The 16,473-nt window shown below is 35.2% G+C and overlaps 1 protein-coding gene across 1 annotated transcript in view; it reads right to left on the reverse strand.

Moving 5' to 3' along the window:
• Positions 1-16,473, reverse strand: part of LOC124642938 (sperm surface protein Sp17) — a 202,522-nt gene that overhangs the window by 127,669 nt on the left and 58,380 nt on the right. Inside the window, exon 2 of the mRNA XM_047181729.1 lies at positions 13,097-13,322. Within this exon, the coding sequence (XP_047037685.1) occupies positions 13,097-13,181 (85 nt within the window). The 5' untranslated portion in view covers positions 13,182-13,322. The remainder of the gene's footprint in view (positions 1-13,096; positions 13,323-16,473) is intronic.

Genomic DNA, 16,473 nt, shown 5'->3' on the forward strand with positions numbered 1-16,473 from the left:
CGTTTTTGAGATTCTGGGTCTCAGAATAGCTGGGTCTACAATTTTTGAAAATCGTTTGACTACCCAATGATACTGCGATCTTCTACCTGAGGAATAAGTGCCGTTTTGACATATTTCATATTCAAAAGCTGTAAAGACGTCAAACATATTCTTCAGGTAAAAGTTATCTAGCGATTGAAAAATATTCACAACGTGTTACTTCATTGACACAAAACCAATGCAAGGCAATTTTCAACAATACCACTGACAGAAAACTACCCAAGGTACCCATATACCTCATTTATGGGCTAGTAACAAGGTTGCTAAGCATTCGAGGAGTTGGCTCCTGACCCACTTTCAGAAAGGTAACGATTGATTTTCGGGTGCTACAAAGGTTCTTGTTTACGTTTGAAGTTATAATGATATCGGGTATCGGGTGTTCGAGTGACGCTAAAGGTGTTTTGAGATTGTGTTGAAGTCCCTTTAAGAGGTATTTTATTTGATACTAGGTATTTTTCTGTGGCTTTATCGCTGTGTGGAGTTTACTTCTTATTTCATGCAGGCGAAAAAAATGCCTGTAAGTTATTTTGGTTTGTAGTATGATAATGTAAAACTTCATTAAATCTTACATGAAAAAAAATCAACATTACCTACATGCATACTTTTAACTTCATAATATTAATGGGATGTGATGTTACTAGTAATTTCTGTGACATATTTACTTGATATCGAAAGCCGCTTTTATAATATAGGTAAACGTATCATGTTATTTGTGAATAAAGCGAGGCCTCAGTGCTACCAACAAAATCTGTATATTTGTGAAACTATTTATAGTTTAGTCTTAACAAACTTTTAATTTGAAAGCATAACTAAACTAATCTCAATGCCTAATGATAGTTAACAGATTATAAACTTGATTGCAAAAAAACCTAGCCTTTGTTATAAACACAATTTTTGAGTGTTAGTATTTATTTCAAAGAGCTGTATTTATTACAACATTTCGCAGTGTAAGAAATTAAAATCTACACTGTTTACATTATAAGTACAAGCCGAAAACATCTTTGTATACAATGATGTATTACCCAGTTAATTTGTTAAGGCTTTCAACCCTTTTCTCACAATACGTTCCCGTTTGTTTGACTTACCGTCTGCTGTATTTTATTTTTAATTTACGACTTAATGTTTTTGTTTACATGATTTTGAATGTATTTATCACTAGCTTTCTTACCGTGGTCAGAACAGGAAGAAGAAGAAGTTCCCTGAACCTCTGAACGTGCCCGGATTAAATATAGCTTATGTTAATCGGGAATAGTGTTTGTAGCGGTTTCGAAAACTCTAGGGTACAAACAATCAAAAACATGTTACCTCTGCATTATATTAGTAGAGACCTGTATATCCAATAGCGTATTTTAGCTTTTTTGTCAAATTGATTTTATTTGCCTAGTACATAGCTACAATAGTAGTTTCTGAATATGACATGCATTGTATTAATATTGCTAAAACAATCATCCGCGAAATGATTAATTATAAATTATGGGTCTAAATTAATCCCGACTTGTATTGAATTATTAATGACTACCCGCCCCTAACGACCTAGTGACCTAAACTGATTATTACAGATAATGTTTCAATCATTAAATATTCTGTTAGATATAATCAAAAATAATGTAGCAGGCATACTTTGATTAAGGTCATTTATTTTGAACTAGAATGTAACAAGATACCGCGTTTATAATCATAAAATCATTTAGTCATTTTTTCTGCATGGAAGTGTAATACAAAGAATTTCATTTTTAAAATGAAATAAATTATCATGAATACTATAGTTTTTCTTTTGTATGTATGTATTTTATTTTCGCTGAAATAAACAAAATTAGGAAAAATAACACACATTTGGAAGAAAAGAAAGAGAAAAGTCGATGTTTATTTAATAATTAACGCACATTGGCCGGGAATAGTCATTAATTATGTATTTCGAGAACGCACGGAAGTGTTGTCTAGTGTGTGAGTTTTGTTAATATTTTATTAGAAACGGGTTATTTCGGTAAATTAACGGTCATTTTGTTGTTTTTATGTGAAAGTTCTTAAGAATATTGTTAATGACTTTTTTTCTTTAATTTGTTTTTGATTTGAGTTCTGTTTTCCATTGTTGTAATTTTAGGAACAAAAGTCGCTGAGACTTATTTATTTTTTAAATATTTTTTTATGTGACCTACTGACCTACTAAAAATTATAATTTCAAAATTCAGGACCTGTAAAATATTTAACAATTATAATTACGCTTAATGCGACGTACAATTAAACACAAGCATGAAAACCCTTATAATTACCCCCTATTCTCAGGTTAACCGCCCACTAGAATAGCTACCCTTCACACGATCGTAGTATAAATAAACAGGCAAGGGAAACCTCCCCTCCTAATTAGTTCTAACCTAATTAGCGCGCCCTTCTTAGCCGACCTTTAAGTTACACCAACATCGCTTCAACACACATCCACAATAAAAAAAGAAAAAATAAAAAAAAAACGAAAAAAAATCTTCAAAAAAAACGACAGCCATATTTTTTGGCAAACAAAATTATTAACCAAATTTTTTGTTTAAATTTGTACTTACCTCGTTTTAACAGCGGCGGGTGGCGATCCAAATTCAAAATGCACAAATTCGATTGGTCCGCCCGGTCGGCAAAGGAAAGGTAGGTAAGTAGGATTGTTTAGAATCGCGTGCGGCCGTGTCGGCTGCCCGAAGCACTATGCCGCGCGCCTCTGAATACAACGGAGGGATGTACTGAAACGCCGTACTAAGTAATATCAATAACTTTTATGGACCTACCTTTTGTTTTCTATGATGGTTCACGTTGATATTTTTTTGTCTTTTTTTATCACTAAGATTTGGTTGTGTATTTTGCACGTAAGTGTATATTTTTTTTAGTTCGAGTATGAAACTCGTGTGAATAATGATCGATTAGAAGGAAGATGTTGCTGAAAATAAGATTTCAGTCGTAATTGTATTGACGCCTAATACTTATTTACATAAATACAGTATGTTAAAGACAAGCGATTCTTTTAGCAGTGTATAATTATATTTTTGGGCAGATTGATAGAAGCATTTTGTTTACCGACTGTTAACAAGGAGAGAGCCCCTGTTTCTGGGTAGTAATCATGAATTTTAATCCAATTATTGATAGATATTGACTTGTAATGCAATTTGGACCTATTTGCGAAGTAATTCGGGTTAATGAGGGCAAACGCCGAGTTGCTGAATGGAGAAAAAATCTAAAATTAAAAGATTTTTACGTTGGAAAATAATTGATTTGATTAACCGTCGGCAAAGGTATCGATTTGTGATGTTGAAACGAAAATCCTGATAGCCAACATTTTTACCTATGTATATAAAATATGTTACAGCTATGCTATTGGTAACAATGGCATATTTTGCGTAAGACACAGAGGTCAGCCTTCATGCCATGTTATATGTATATTATTCCTTGTAGTAAAATATATAAGGGCACATTATTATAATACATATTAAAAGGCACACGTTTTTCTTAGATATTCTTATTAGATTTTTTTAAGTTTACAATAATACTACAACAGTTATGTAACACATGTTCAAGAAAAATAAATTGTTTCCCTATTTAAAAATTAAACGACTTTTTATTTATTCAATCCAATCACGAGTATGCTAACCCAGTTGACAAATCCATCCGCTATCGATGTTCAGTTAATTATAAATCGGCTAGCCGAGGCTTTTCGCTGCCACCTTAACGTCTGAATCAATCGTAGATAATTCGGGTTTTACCCAACTGCGGAAAAACGGCTTTGCTATTTGTAATTAAGTCTGCTTTATTAAATTATAATTTTGAATAAAAAATGAATTAATGATTTAATTGCTGTTCGTTAGTTTCTCTTAAACACAAGAATGGCTGGACCCATTTGTTTTATTTTTGTTTAAAAAATTTGAAGTTTGCCGGGTCAGTTAGTTCTAAATAAAATAAATAATTTATATTTCTATTTTAACCTCTTTTTATTTATTGAATCCAATCCGTTTGTGCTAACCCAGTTGACAAATCCATCCGCTATCGACATTCAGTTAATTATAAATCGGCTGGCTGCGGCCGACGCTTGACGCTCACACCTTAACGTCTGAATCAATGTGTTTGACATACAATCCGAGGTAATGAGGTTTTTACCCTACTGCGGAAAGTAGGACTATGTTATGTTGTTTGTGCTAAGTTAAAGTTAGTCTTGGCGATGTTATTTATATTAAGTTAAAGTTAGTCTAGGTTTTCTGGTAGTGAAATTATGGTACTGAATAATGTAAAATTCTCTTTAATATTTTTGTAAATCTTTCACGGTAAAATGGCTGAATCAGTTGAGATGGTTCTTGGAACGGCAACACCATTATTTCTGAGTTGTGTCAATAGGAAAATAATGCAACATTATGTCCTGCATCTAGTCAGTGATATTTTATTTCACGAAAGCGGGCCTTACTTGTTACTTGTGTGTAAATGTACTTGTATATACATGTATTTGTCTTTGTATTCGCAAATTCGGAAGCACACAATAGTAGTCGAGTCATAAAAAATATATTGAGCATGTTCACACACACAAGTCGGGCCTACCCGCTTTCGCGAGATAAAACATCTATACCTCTACCGTCTACCTTTATTTGTTTGTCACAATAATTGAGTAAAAGTTAAAAATAACCCGAACAATATCCTATAACGGTAGTCAGCTGAGTACACAGGGACTCAGTTAATGTCAGCGCCGTTGTCCATAAAGTTAATTATAAATGCTACCATACAGCCGGTGACGATGCGAGCATACGGCTCATCGATCTGGATATACATACGTAGCTGTTAACGTGTTGAAAGAAATAATGGTTATTGGAAAAAAGATGTGTTATTTTTTTTAGGGGAAAGTGTTTAGTGTTCGTATCAAAATATGTAAAAGACTAACCGTCTTACCACAAAAACTTTTTAACGTCAGTTTAAGACTTGTCTAAAAAAATGTCAAATTATGACGTTGACATAAGGTTCATTTTGGAGACACATTTTTTTTAGACAAGTGTAAAACAGTTGTTAAAGTTTTTGTAGTAAGGCCATATGTGTCTCTTGGCTGAAATATTTTTTACTCTAGCGATACTGTGAAGACTGCTAATTGTTTAGTTATAATTTCGGGACATCTTTCACTCACGATCGGTTAGCCCCGAAGCATGCTATTGTTTAGATGGTATCAGTGCTAATACTTAACTATATACATTTTATTTCTAAATACATAACAAAGTATCTACCTACATATAACACTCAAACTACAGTCAAAAAACATGATCATCACACAAATGTTGTCCGTACCGAGATTCGGATCTAGGTCCTATTGTTCAGCAGCCCAGAATGGTGATGGTCCAACTAGGTATGCATTCAATATATTGATATCACGCTTGGCCAGACATCGTGACATTTTATAATAACTAACTCCATAGATATAGAGGAATAGGATAGATTGTCATGTTGACTTTTATTGTTCTTAGATTGATTGGGTTGATAGAATCTTAAAATAGATACATAAAAGTGTTTTGACGTGATAACGTCTTTAAAATCGTTTTAGTCGGGTGACATGTTCAGAAACTTGTGTCACACCAAAACCTAACGAGCGCGATCGCAGGTACAACGAGAGAGAGACGGACCGATCTCCCGTCTCATCTCGAGCGCTGCCAGTCATTCCGTGAAACTTGTCACGCGGAATCCTCACGAGCGGAGGCTGGCATAGCGTTCGAGTGAGTGGACCGATCTTCCGTCTCTCTCACTCTAGCGGCATACAAACGAATGGAGATTTTCTCGTGCGGATAAATGTATAAAAGTATGTTTGTATGAATGTATGTATGAAGAAAAATGTATATCATAGTCGAATAAGTAAACTTGTCATTTTACACCCGAAATTTATCATCAAAAGTGTGAATAAAACGATAGATGTAATTTAAAATTTGAAAAAATTAGATAGATAGATAGATATTCTTTATTAGGTACACCAATGTTACATTTTTGATCTTAAACTAGGTAGTTAAAGTAGGTGACATAATGCATCGCCATCTCGAGCCTCAAATTTTCTGATGACCTTAGATATTTTGTATGTGTAAAATTGTTATCTTCATTAATTCCTTACTTCCCAAAAACTTATATCACCAATAAGACGTTATCACGTAAACATCTCGATCGTAAACCTACTTTACAAACAACCAATTTTTTTTGTTACAAGCCCTAGTGTCAGATTATTCTCAAATACGTCTTATGGCCTCTGACGTGGAATTGTAACAAGAACTTCTACTGAGTAGCATTCCGGGACACTACTTGGTCTCCCAGGCACGAGAGTGTAACACTGACAACTTCCAGATTCCAGAGATTCCAGGGTGGTTTTGACCTGGGAATCAAACCCAATTCTCAAAAATCAAGTCCTGACATCAAAACTTTTAATTTTTCACCAGTCGATGAGGAAGAGGTCAAAAAAATTATCCTATCCATTAAATCGAAAGCGGTGGGCTGTGACAATATCAGTCGTCAAATGATTATTTCTATCCTAGTCCCAATTCTTCCTGCTATCACCCACATTATTAACTTTTCACTATTCTCCGGAGATTTTCCTTCACTTTGGAGGAAAGCGTACGTTTGTCCTCTTCCTAAAATTTCTAATCCGACTCTCCCGAATCATTTCCGTCCGATCTCGATCCTGCCTTTCTTATCCAAAGTGCTAGAGGCTTGTGCCCATAAACAAATCACTCGTTTTGTTTACGAAAACAAACTTTTGAGCCCATTCCAATCTGGGTTTAGGCCAGGCCATAGCACTTCCTCTGCCCTCCTCAAAGTGACTGGTGATATTAGACACGCCATTCAAGACGCTAACCTGACAGTGTTGGTTTTAGTGGATTTCACAAATGCGTTTAATACCGTCAGTCACGATATCCTTTTATCCATCCTGTCATATCTCATGGTCTCTTCTAAGGCATTGAACTGGTTTTCTTCCTATCTTCGGGAGCGCCAGCAGTCGGTTCGGGTAGATGAGGTCTCGTCGACCTGGTGTAATTTGGATGCTGGCGTTCCTCAAGGCGGCATACTTTCACCTCTTTTATTTGCAGTATTTATAAATTTACTTACTCCTGAGCTTCAGTGTTCGTATCACCTCTACGCCGATGACTTGCAGTTATATCGACATACGACAGTTGATCATTTGGCTGACACGCTCGATAAGATCAATACAGACTTGGCGGTTGTGAAAAATTGGGCGGACAGGTTTGGAGTGGCCGTCAACCCTGGGAAATGCCAAGCCATCATTATTGGTGGCTCTAGAACTATTTGCAGGGTAGATACTTCCAGCTTGCCGCCAGTAGTATTCAATGGCATGATAGTACCGTATAGTGGCAATGTCAAGAACCTTGGCTTACAAATGGACTCCACACTTAATTGGCAAGCACAAGTCGCAGCTGTCAGCCAAAAAGTCACTAACATACTACGGTTCCTCTACCGCCTGAAAAATTTGCTTTCACCCAGTGTGAAAGCGATGCTTATGCGAACCTTAATCTTCCCCATAATCGACTATGGTGATGTTTGCTACTATGACCTGAATGCAGATCTGCTCAATAAACTTGACCGGCTTCTCAATAATAGCATTCGATTCGTGTTTAATCTTCGCAAGTACGATCATGTGTCAGTCTATCGAACGCAGCTCAGATGGCTGCCTATTAGGCAGCGTCGTGAGGTGAGGGCATTGACTACTCTTTTCTCTATTCTTCACACTCCTACTGCACCTTCTTATTTAACTTCTCATTTCGAATATCTTGGCTCACATCATGACAAAATTTTACGCTCTTTCAAAAATCGCCTTCTACAATGTCCTCCCCATCGTTCTGATATCATACACTCTTCCTTCTTTGTTAAATCTATTCTTCTCTGGAATGAGTTACCTCTGGAGATCAGGATGGTAAATAGCCGTCACACCTTCAAACTCAAAGTTCGTGACCACTATCTTGGGAAATTGGCAGAATCATAAACAGTTAGTTTCAAATTAATTTTCTTGATATGTTATTAGTATTGTATGTAGTGTACATATTTATATAGTTATATATATACATATATTTTATTATTGTATTTTAATATATGTAGGTTTATGTTTCTTAATAGTTTTTCGGATTTGTTTGCACCTACCAACACTTTCTCTCCGCCACCCAAAGGTAGACTGGTAGAGAACGCCTTAGGCGTTATGTCCGCCATTGTACTGTATGTGCAAGAAGTATTAAATAAATAAATAAAATAAATAAATAAATTCTGGGTCTCAGTGCATTCAAAATCAAAATCAAAAATAGTTTATTGAAGGTAGGCTGAAAAACATCACTTTTCGAACGTCAGGACAACATGAGACAGCCAACCCCAAAAACTCATGCCCTTCACCACTTCCTATGTGTTATTTTAGTACTTACTTTTTAGTACAAACCCATTGGGCGGGTCATAACAAGTTCTCTTAATTTCAAGTTTTCACAGACTACTACAAAATCCATTGTTGTAACAAAAGCTAGCTAGAACAAACTGCAATTACACCATTTGTTAATTAATTTCTAGACTAAACAATTTGCTCAGTCTTTCTTTAGAATATAAACAACTGTTAGAGAGACGCTTGCAAAATGCATAATTGAAATACACAATTTAATTGAGAACACACACAAGATTATTTTTCTTATCTATTTTCCTTTGGAAAATAAATAATAAAAAGTACTAACTACTTAGGGTACAGTTCGCCTAAAATCCTCCTTTAAAACTAAACTTCATGCAACAAAAACATTACGTAGGCGGAATTAATGCCATTAGGCTTTCTTTCCAGTCAACCTTATTGTGATGCAGAGAAATAATGGTAGGTGCATTAGCCAAAGTAACTGAATATTTAGTAAAACACTAAATACTCATGAATAAATACACACAATTTAAATCTAACATTGAAATATTTTTTCTTTGATTGAACTACTAGTTCTTGAGATTAGTGCGTTCAAACAAACACTCTTCAGCTTTAAACTATTACTAATAGTGTAGATTCAGAGTGAAAATATATGTGCGTCTGAATATGTGTAGTTTTAGTATTATGCTAAAGTCAAATGTTAAGAACTATTACTGCGGCCAGAGAAAGGATAGGTGACCATAACACTGCTCAAATTGTTTACACATAATTTATTTTGTATTTCTCTTAAGTACTTCCAAAAATAGAAAACGAAACACATAAAACTTTGCTCTCTTAAAACCTTTAATTCAGTTAGAGCCATTTACACTCGCTTGCAAAAATAAAAGCGTGGAACAAAGTACACTCGCGGTGCAAGTGGCAAGTGTGCAGTGACAAGTGGTTACAGACGAAGACGTGACTTACTTGTAGATTATAAGATATCTCGTAAATATAGTTGGCTTTTGAAGCTATCGTATAAACGCAAAAGTGACTTTACTTAAAACTGCTGAACAGACTTAAATGAAATTTGGTACGTAGATAGTCTAGAGCACGAGGAAAATAATAAACATAGGCTACTTTTTAACCGCTTGTAGGAAGTGGCTCTACTGGGACGTGGGTGAGGCCACGTGGAAAAGCTAGTTATTTTTAATGTAATTTTAGTATAAACTGTGAGAAAAAGCAAGAAATATGTAGGTATTTATGTATAAAAACATATATATTAGCAAGTTAGTTCATCAAAACTGACACTTAATTGAACGAAAAACGACAAAAGTTCTATAACTCATATACCCACAAGTACGTTCTAAAACTACAACAAAAATACTACACAAGTGCTACGAAGTTTCGTAGCGGCGTAGCGTGTCTACGAGATGTGTAGCACTTGTAGACGTATGTAGTACTCTGTAGTACATTACCTCTAAAATAAAGTAGGACCACTTTGATTATTTTTTAGAGTAAAATATATTCACATTATTTTTTTTTGTCGTGAATTTTTAAATCTTGGTAAACATTAAATCCTAACATACTAGTCCTGCTAAGATTATAAAATTAAATGTGAAAGTTTGTGAGAATGTATGGATGTATGTTTGTTATTCTTTCACGCAAAAACGGCTGGACCGATTTGATTGAAAGTTGGTATATAGAGAGGTGATACCCTGGATTAACATATAGACTACTTTTTATCAACTCACCAAGCAGGCGAAGCTGTAGGCGGAAGCTAGTAAGAACATAATTGCATAGAATGTGACTATTTAGCTGAAAAACATAACCTTAAGCAAGACAGTTTATTTAAAGTTACGCACTCTCTGTTTCCTTTCTTGGTAAAGCGCATATCAATTTCTATCTAAAATTATAATCTATGTATAGCTTACAGTAATAAAAGGATCAGTCTTTCACAGTAAAACATATTTTGTAATTAATTTTGTGAGCTTCAAACCAATTTACTACCGTACATTTGATTATGAAGAAGCAATTTTCTCAAAGTAAAGACTTTGTTATATTAATCGTTATTAATTAAAAACCTTGTTACAATCCGCTTTTGTTCTGTTTTGAAATTATTGTTAAATTTAAACGAGCTTAATATTGTTGATGTTTCAACCGGTTTTGTTTAATTGTCGATTTGTACCTTTTAAATTAACAATTATTTTTGGTACTACTGAAAATTAATACATAGATTAATAAATATAAACTAGGAAGTATGTTTGTTAGCAACTTATGTATTAAAATGTGTCATTATCATATTGTATGTCCACCAGACCTCGGGACTATAGAGTCCCGGATTTTTGGAAGGCGAACGTGGGGCCGAAGCCAACACGCTAAAGCCCTTTTAAGACAACTTTAATGACACGGTGACACAAAACCGACGATTATCCCTGTATGCACTATATAGTAATGTACTCTTATTAGATTATTATTATTGTCAAGAAATAAATAAACTACCAACTGACTGGTTAACCTACGGTTTAACATACACTGTGGTCATTCTTTGTAAAGAGATGTGTCGTATTTGCATATCACTAGAATATTTATCGTGTTTGCTTTAAATAAAATGTACAAAAATAAATACGAGTAATATATAATCATCATCTCCCGAGCCTTTTCCCAACTATGTTGGGGTCGGCTTCCAGTCTAACCAGATTCAGCTGAGTTCCAGTGCTTTACAAGAAGCGACTACCTATCTGACCTCCTCAACCCAGTTACCCGGGCAACCCGATACCTGTTGGTTAGACTTACAACATTAGCTTCCAGCGAGTGATTTCACCTGCCTCCTATGGGAACTACTTTGGGCACCCGAATACATAGAAGCATTTTATAATCTTAATAGTCTATCCAACAATGAAATAATTTTTCAAATCGGATTTTAATTCTTGAGATTAGCGAATTCAAACAGAAAACTCTAGCTTTATAATACTAAGCAAAGATTCTAGGACACAAATTGTTTAAAACTTCCCCGCCTCAAAGATACCGCGGATTAAACAAAAGGTATTTATATTCGTAATCTTGTTACAAACTACAAGCCCATAAGGACATAATCCTACTGAACTTTACTCTCTGGAGTCTTCGCACAAATATGTTGGGTATCATTCAAGTTAGTTCTGAGAAGTTTTAAGTATTTGGTCCATGATAACTATGTAAAATTGAAGTAATATAAATTGTTGTGGCTGTGTTTTGGATAATTTAGGGTTTGTATATAATTGGCTGCTATGAGAAATTGAAATATTTGGGCATCTAGGATTTATTCCTTTCGAAGCTTAGATTGATCCGAACCGCCAACAACCAAAGGTGAATATAGTAAAAATGACAAAATATGAAATCAAAATGGACAAAATGTGCAATATCAGAATGACTATTTATGTTATTCGAAAAAATATTTATTGGACATATGCTTTTTCATTAAGAAATTCTATGTTAATTGATGAAGTGAGCATAAACATCAGTTAAGCAGCTATTCAGTTTTTGCGAAATAACCAACAGATTGAAGGAATATGTAAACCATTATGTAGCAAGTAGATAATAAAATATTAACGTACAAAACCCTAATCAGAAGATTCACCCACCTAAAAATCATTGCCTAAATAAATTATAACTTTATTCAGAACCCAAAAAAAGTAAGACCTAAATAAAGTTCTTAAAATACGGTCCAAAGCATCCCGATGGTTCTTGAAAATCTCGAAAACAAATAAAAGAAGAGCTTCACTAAAATACGTATACAAAATGGCGGATTATACATACAACTTGATATTATTTATGAAGGAATGGAAAAAACCCGGGACCGAGTCAGAGCGGTAAATATTTAATCTTTTGAATGAATGCTGGCTGGTCCCGCGAAATTATTTAGTTTTGATGTCTTGGTGAATTGTGGAAGATTAAATAGGTGTATTTTTTTGGATTCGTAACGTTTTTTAAAGTTTTGCCTGATTGCAAATTTTGAGCTGAGGTTTCATGCATATACGATTGGGAAAATAAGTCATTTTCATGATAACTCATCATACGTAACATTCTAATATTTTAAATAAACAAATGATATTCGTTGTCATTTTGTTCTAGACGATCTCAAACTAAACAAAGAATTTTACATTAGAATGATAATTATTTTTCCTTATTTATACCAAAATACCTCGGGTATCTTCCACTGTCTATTTAAATAAAGAAAACTCAGTCGTGTACCGTGTTCCCTTTATTATAATTAGAAACATTTCAATTAGCTTCGCTTGTGATTGTAAATGAGATTTGTTTATACAAGCACGCTATCTCTCGTTAATTACCAGAAACCGACGCAATGTGAAACAGCGCCATCTAGTCAAAGTTCCAACTAACTATTCGAGTCGTAGCTCGCAATGATACTCGTTTCACGCATCTAAAAACTCTACATGATAGTGTCGGAAAATCCCCATAGATGGCGCTGGCTTAAATTTAGGAGAGACGGGTTAAACTTGTTTATTCGTATTTATATTCTAATCTTCTCTATTTTTATATACATATATTTTCAACAGCTGATTAAAATAATATGATTAATTTTTACACTCGTGATTTTGTTCTCCATGTCAAGTTCGTAAAGGATTTTCGATGTCAACCGGTAGATGGCGTTGTGATGTATTAGGGGGCAACGTTTGTTGCGTTTACTATAATTATTATGTGACTCACCTGTGGCAGCATTTGTCTGGTTTTCTTGTGCATTATTCTTCTCTTCTTTGGCGGTTTTGGCTTCGGAACTGGTATTGCATCCCATTTTTTGAACTTATTGGTACACGATTACAAAAAAACTAGCGTCAAAATATCTAATTTGTTAGGAACACACTCTCGAGGGTTTTAGGAACAATCTTTCAACTATAACATAGTTGACAGTCTGGTGAAGCTCTCGTTAATAAATCTGAAACAAAGGAAAAATAAACATTAGATCATTTAGATACAAGAACTACTGTTAAGGGTAAGCTACAGTTAGCTTCTCTGTTATATATTACTCTTGCCTTTGTGCTTTTAAAAACCCTTTAGGCCAGTGGTTCTTAACCGGTGGTCCGCGGACCACTGGTGGTCCCTGGAGGCATTCCAAGTGGTCCGCGAAGCTTTGCTACGCGACGTTGCTATCCATCTTACTTGACCAACAGAAAAAAATTAAGGTTTGAAATGTAGCCCTTTTACGTAATTTTGGTTCTGAGTCTTAAAAAATAATTAAAATTTTCATTCAGAATCTATATACCCTCGTTTTTGCATTTGTCGACAAACAAAAAGTTAAGTACGTTTGGGCTACATTTTACGTAGTTTTGGTACTGAGTCTTAAAAAATAATTAAAATTTCCCGCTCCCTTCGCTCGCGTATTCAGCAACTATATGCCCTCGTTTTTGCATTTGTCAACAAAAAAAAGTTAAGTACGTTTGGGATACATTTTACGTCCGTACGAGTCCGAAAAAAATTTCGCGCTCGCTTCGCTCGCACATTTGTAAGTAGAACTGAACCAAGAATTCGGAAATTAGTTGAGAATGCAGTCACAAAAATCTCATTAAATTAAAATCTGTAGCTATTCGTTTCTTGCTAAATAATAAAGAAATGAGTGCTAATTATAAAGTGTGCTTGTATTCTTTATCAAAGAACCCTCAATTTTGACAAACCAATGGGGTGGTCCCCGGCAAGACAGACTTTTGGCAAAGTGGTCCCTCATGACAAAAAGGATAAGAACCACTGCTTTAGGCTGACGACCTTAGCTTGCATTACGGTCTCAGGAACTAGAACGATTTGAAAAAATATTTCAGTGTTAGATAGCCCATTTATCTAGGAAGCTTATAGACTAGATTTTATTCGGGTTACCGGACTAGATCATATCGGACGCCTGTAAAACCAGTGACGGTATTTTTCCGACAAATGCGTACCTACTCAGATTTTAATTAATACGCTACACCTCTAAACTTGGATGAATATGTATTTCATAAAAAATCATTAAAAGCTCTGTAATATCAGTACAATTGGATCGATACCGTCATTTTCAGAATGGCAATATATCAAAACTAGTTTGAAAATTCCTTTGATGTCAAACTATTCCAATGTTACATAGAAATGCAATCGAAATTAAATTCTAACATACCAACTTATGTGTTTCCAAAATGTTTAATATGTACTTAAATATGCAGTGGTCGACAACTCGATATTTGTAGGAAATTATTGCACCATGTGACAATCACTTCCTCAATTAAAAATGACTCGATAAATGCAGTGCTGTTAAAACTTGAAATGGTTACATTAAAATTAGGATTGTCATTATACGTTCAAAAAATATTTAGCGTTGATCCGACGGCGTGTTTAGCTCCTACACACGCTCACCGTCAGAAAACGTATCTCCTACACAAAATACGTCTTTGAAAGGTCACATTGGTCCTTTCAAACATTAGCAATCACGCCACACACACACAAACACAACCAGACACACAACCAGACAATAGCTACATACTACCACCTGACACAATTCACAATCAGACAGCCACAGTCCCTCGGACAGGACGGCTCTCAAACAAAAGGGGAGAGTTGGCAGCTACTAATGAATCCTATTCATCGCGTAGGGGAGATTTGTACTATATGGTAGTATTGTTTGTATGTTGCTGTAATCGGTTTTACTGGTCGTGTGTCTGATATTTTTGGTATCTAGACAAAAGAGGGGTGGTCGGGTTGCGTTAAATTGGAGGGATAAATTGGCAAATTGTCACGTTTAGCGTGTGGACGGTTTAGATTTCAAATTAAACCCCACATAGTGAACATAAAAATTTATTTCAAGGTCGCGATTCGAATGCCCGTCAGCAAAAATTAATTTCGTTATATGGAGGTAAAGCGCGCTAGCACTGTCCTGGCTTCACGTGGAGAGATGTCCGGTGATGACGCTCAGCCGAGGAGGCGCTTCAGGGTGGACGACCCGCAGATGGTGATGCAGTATGGTAGAGGGTAATCGGTGCACGGTGCCTCTCGGTGCCTGTCGACGTTCGGCCAACGGATCAGCCGTGGCCCGGAGTTTAAGCCGAACTTTGAACCCGAACTTTGGACCCTGGAATTTACATCCATTCAAATAAATGTCCATTTCTGATTGTCCTCCTCTGACTGTGTTTGCCGCGGAAGCAGGAAGCAGAAGCTCAGTGCGCTTAAGGCGAATGTGTGCAAATTCACAGTCAGAATCGGAGTTTACAGAGAACAGCTGAAATGTAATTTTTATATAAAATGTATAAAACATATAAAAAATAAGATGCAGGGATAAGCAAATGAAAAGAATAACCCTGACTGCTTATGATGATGAAAAAGGCTACAAATGATGCGACAATGTGCAAAGCAAGAAAAGATGAAATCTGCAAGTCATTTGCCAACGGTCACCCAATAGGTGGGTGGTAGCAATTACACGAATTGTTCAACACTTACCCAATACGGGGAGATGCACTGATTCTACAATATAGAGAATAAGTTAAACGAAATTTGAAAAATATGTTTTCAAAATTATAAAATAAAACCGTTAAGACCACGATTAACGTCACGCACTAAGGACTGGCAAAAGTGAGTACTTGTAAGGAGCGCGTGAACGTGTGTCTTCCGTGATGATATTTTAAAAAAATGGTCGAGTCGCTAAAGCAGCTAACCAACCTCACGGTACACGCCCGTGAATGAGTAGCGAACGAATCCGATTTGCATTGGTACAGCAGTCCAGGTAAAAGAATCGAAACCATATCACAATGACGTGAAGTCCAATTTGGTTTAACTTGCCGTTGCACCGATACAGATAATGACTACGTACTGTTTGTTTTTAAGTTTTGATTAAGTTACAATTTTTTATTTCTAGACCCAAGTTGTTATAATAAATATGAATTTAAAAATACGTTAATCAGTTTAGTAAAAGAAATAAATAATACTTAATTAACGAAACAAATAATTGTACGCGTTTCTAAACGCAACCGTAGGTAGACATTACATTTATTTATTTATTTTTCTACCCACCTTATATTAATATTTTGATTAAAAACAAAAGGCAAGTATTTTAAAACGTTGACATTAACGTA

Source organism: Helicoverpa zea, chromosome 26 (assembly GCF_022581195.2).
Source record: "Helicoverpa zea isolate HzStark_Cry1AcR chromosome 26, ilHelZeax1.1, whole genome shotgun sequence".
In the NCBI taxonomy this organism is placed as follows: domain Eukaryota; kingdom Metazoa; phylum Arthropoda; class Insecta; order Lepidoptera; family Noctuidae; genus Helicoverpa; species Helicoverpa zea.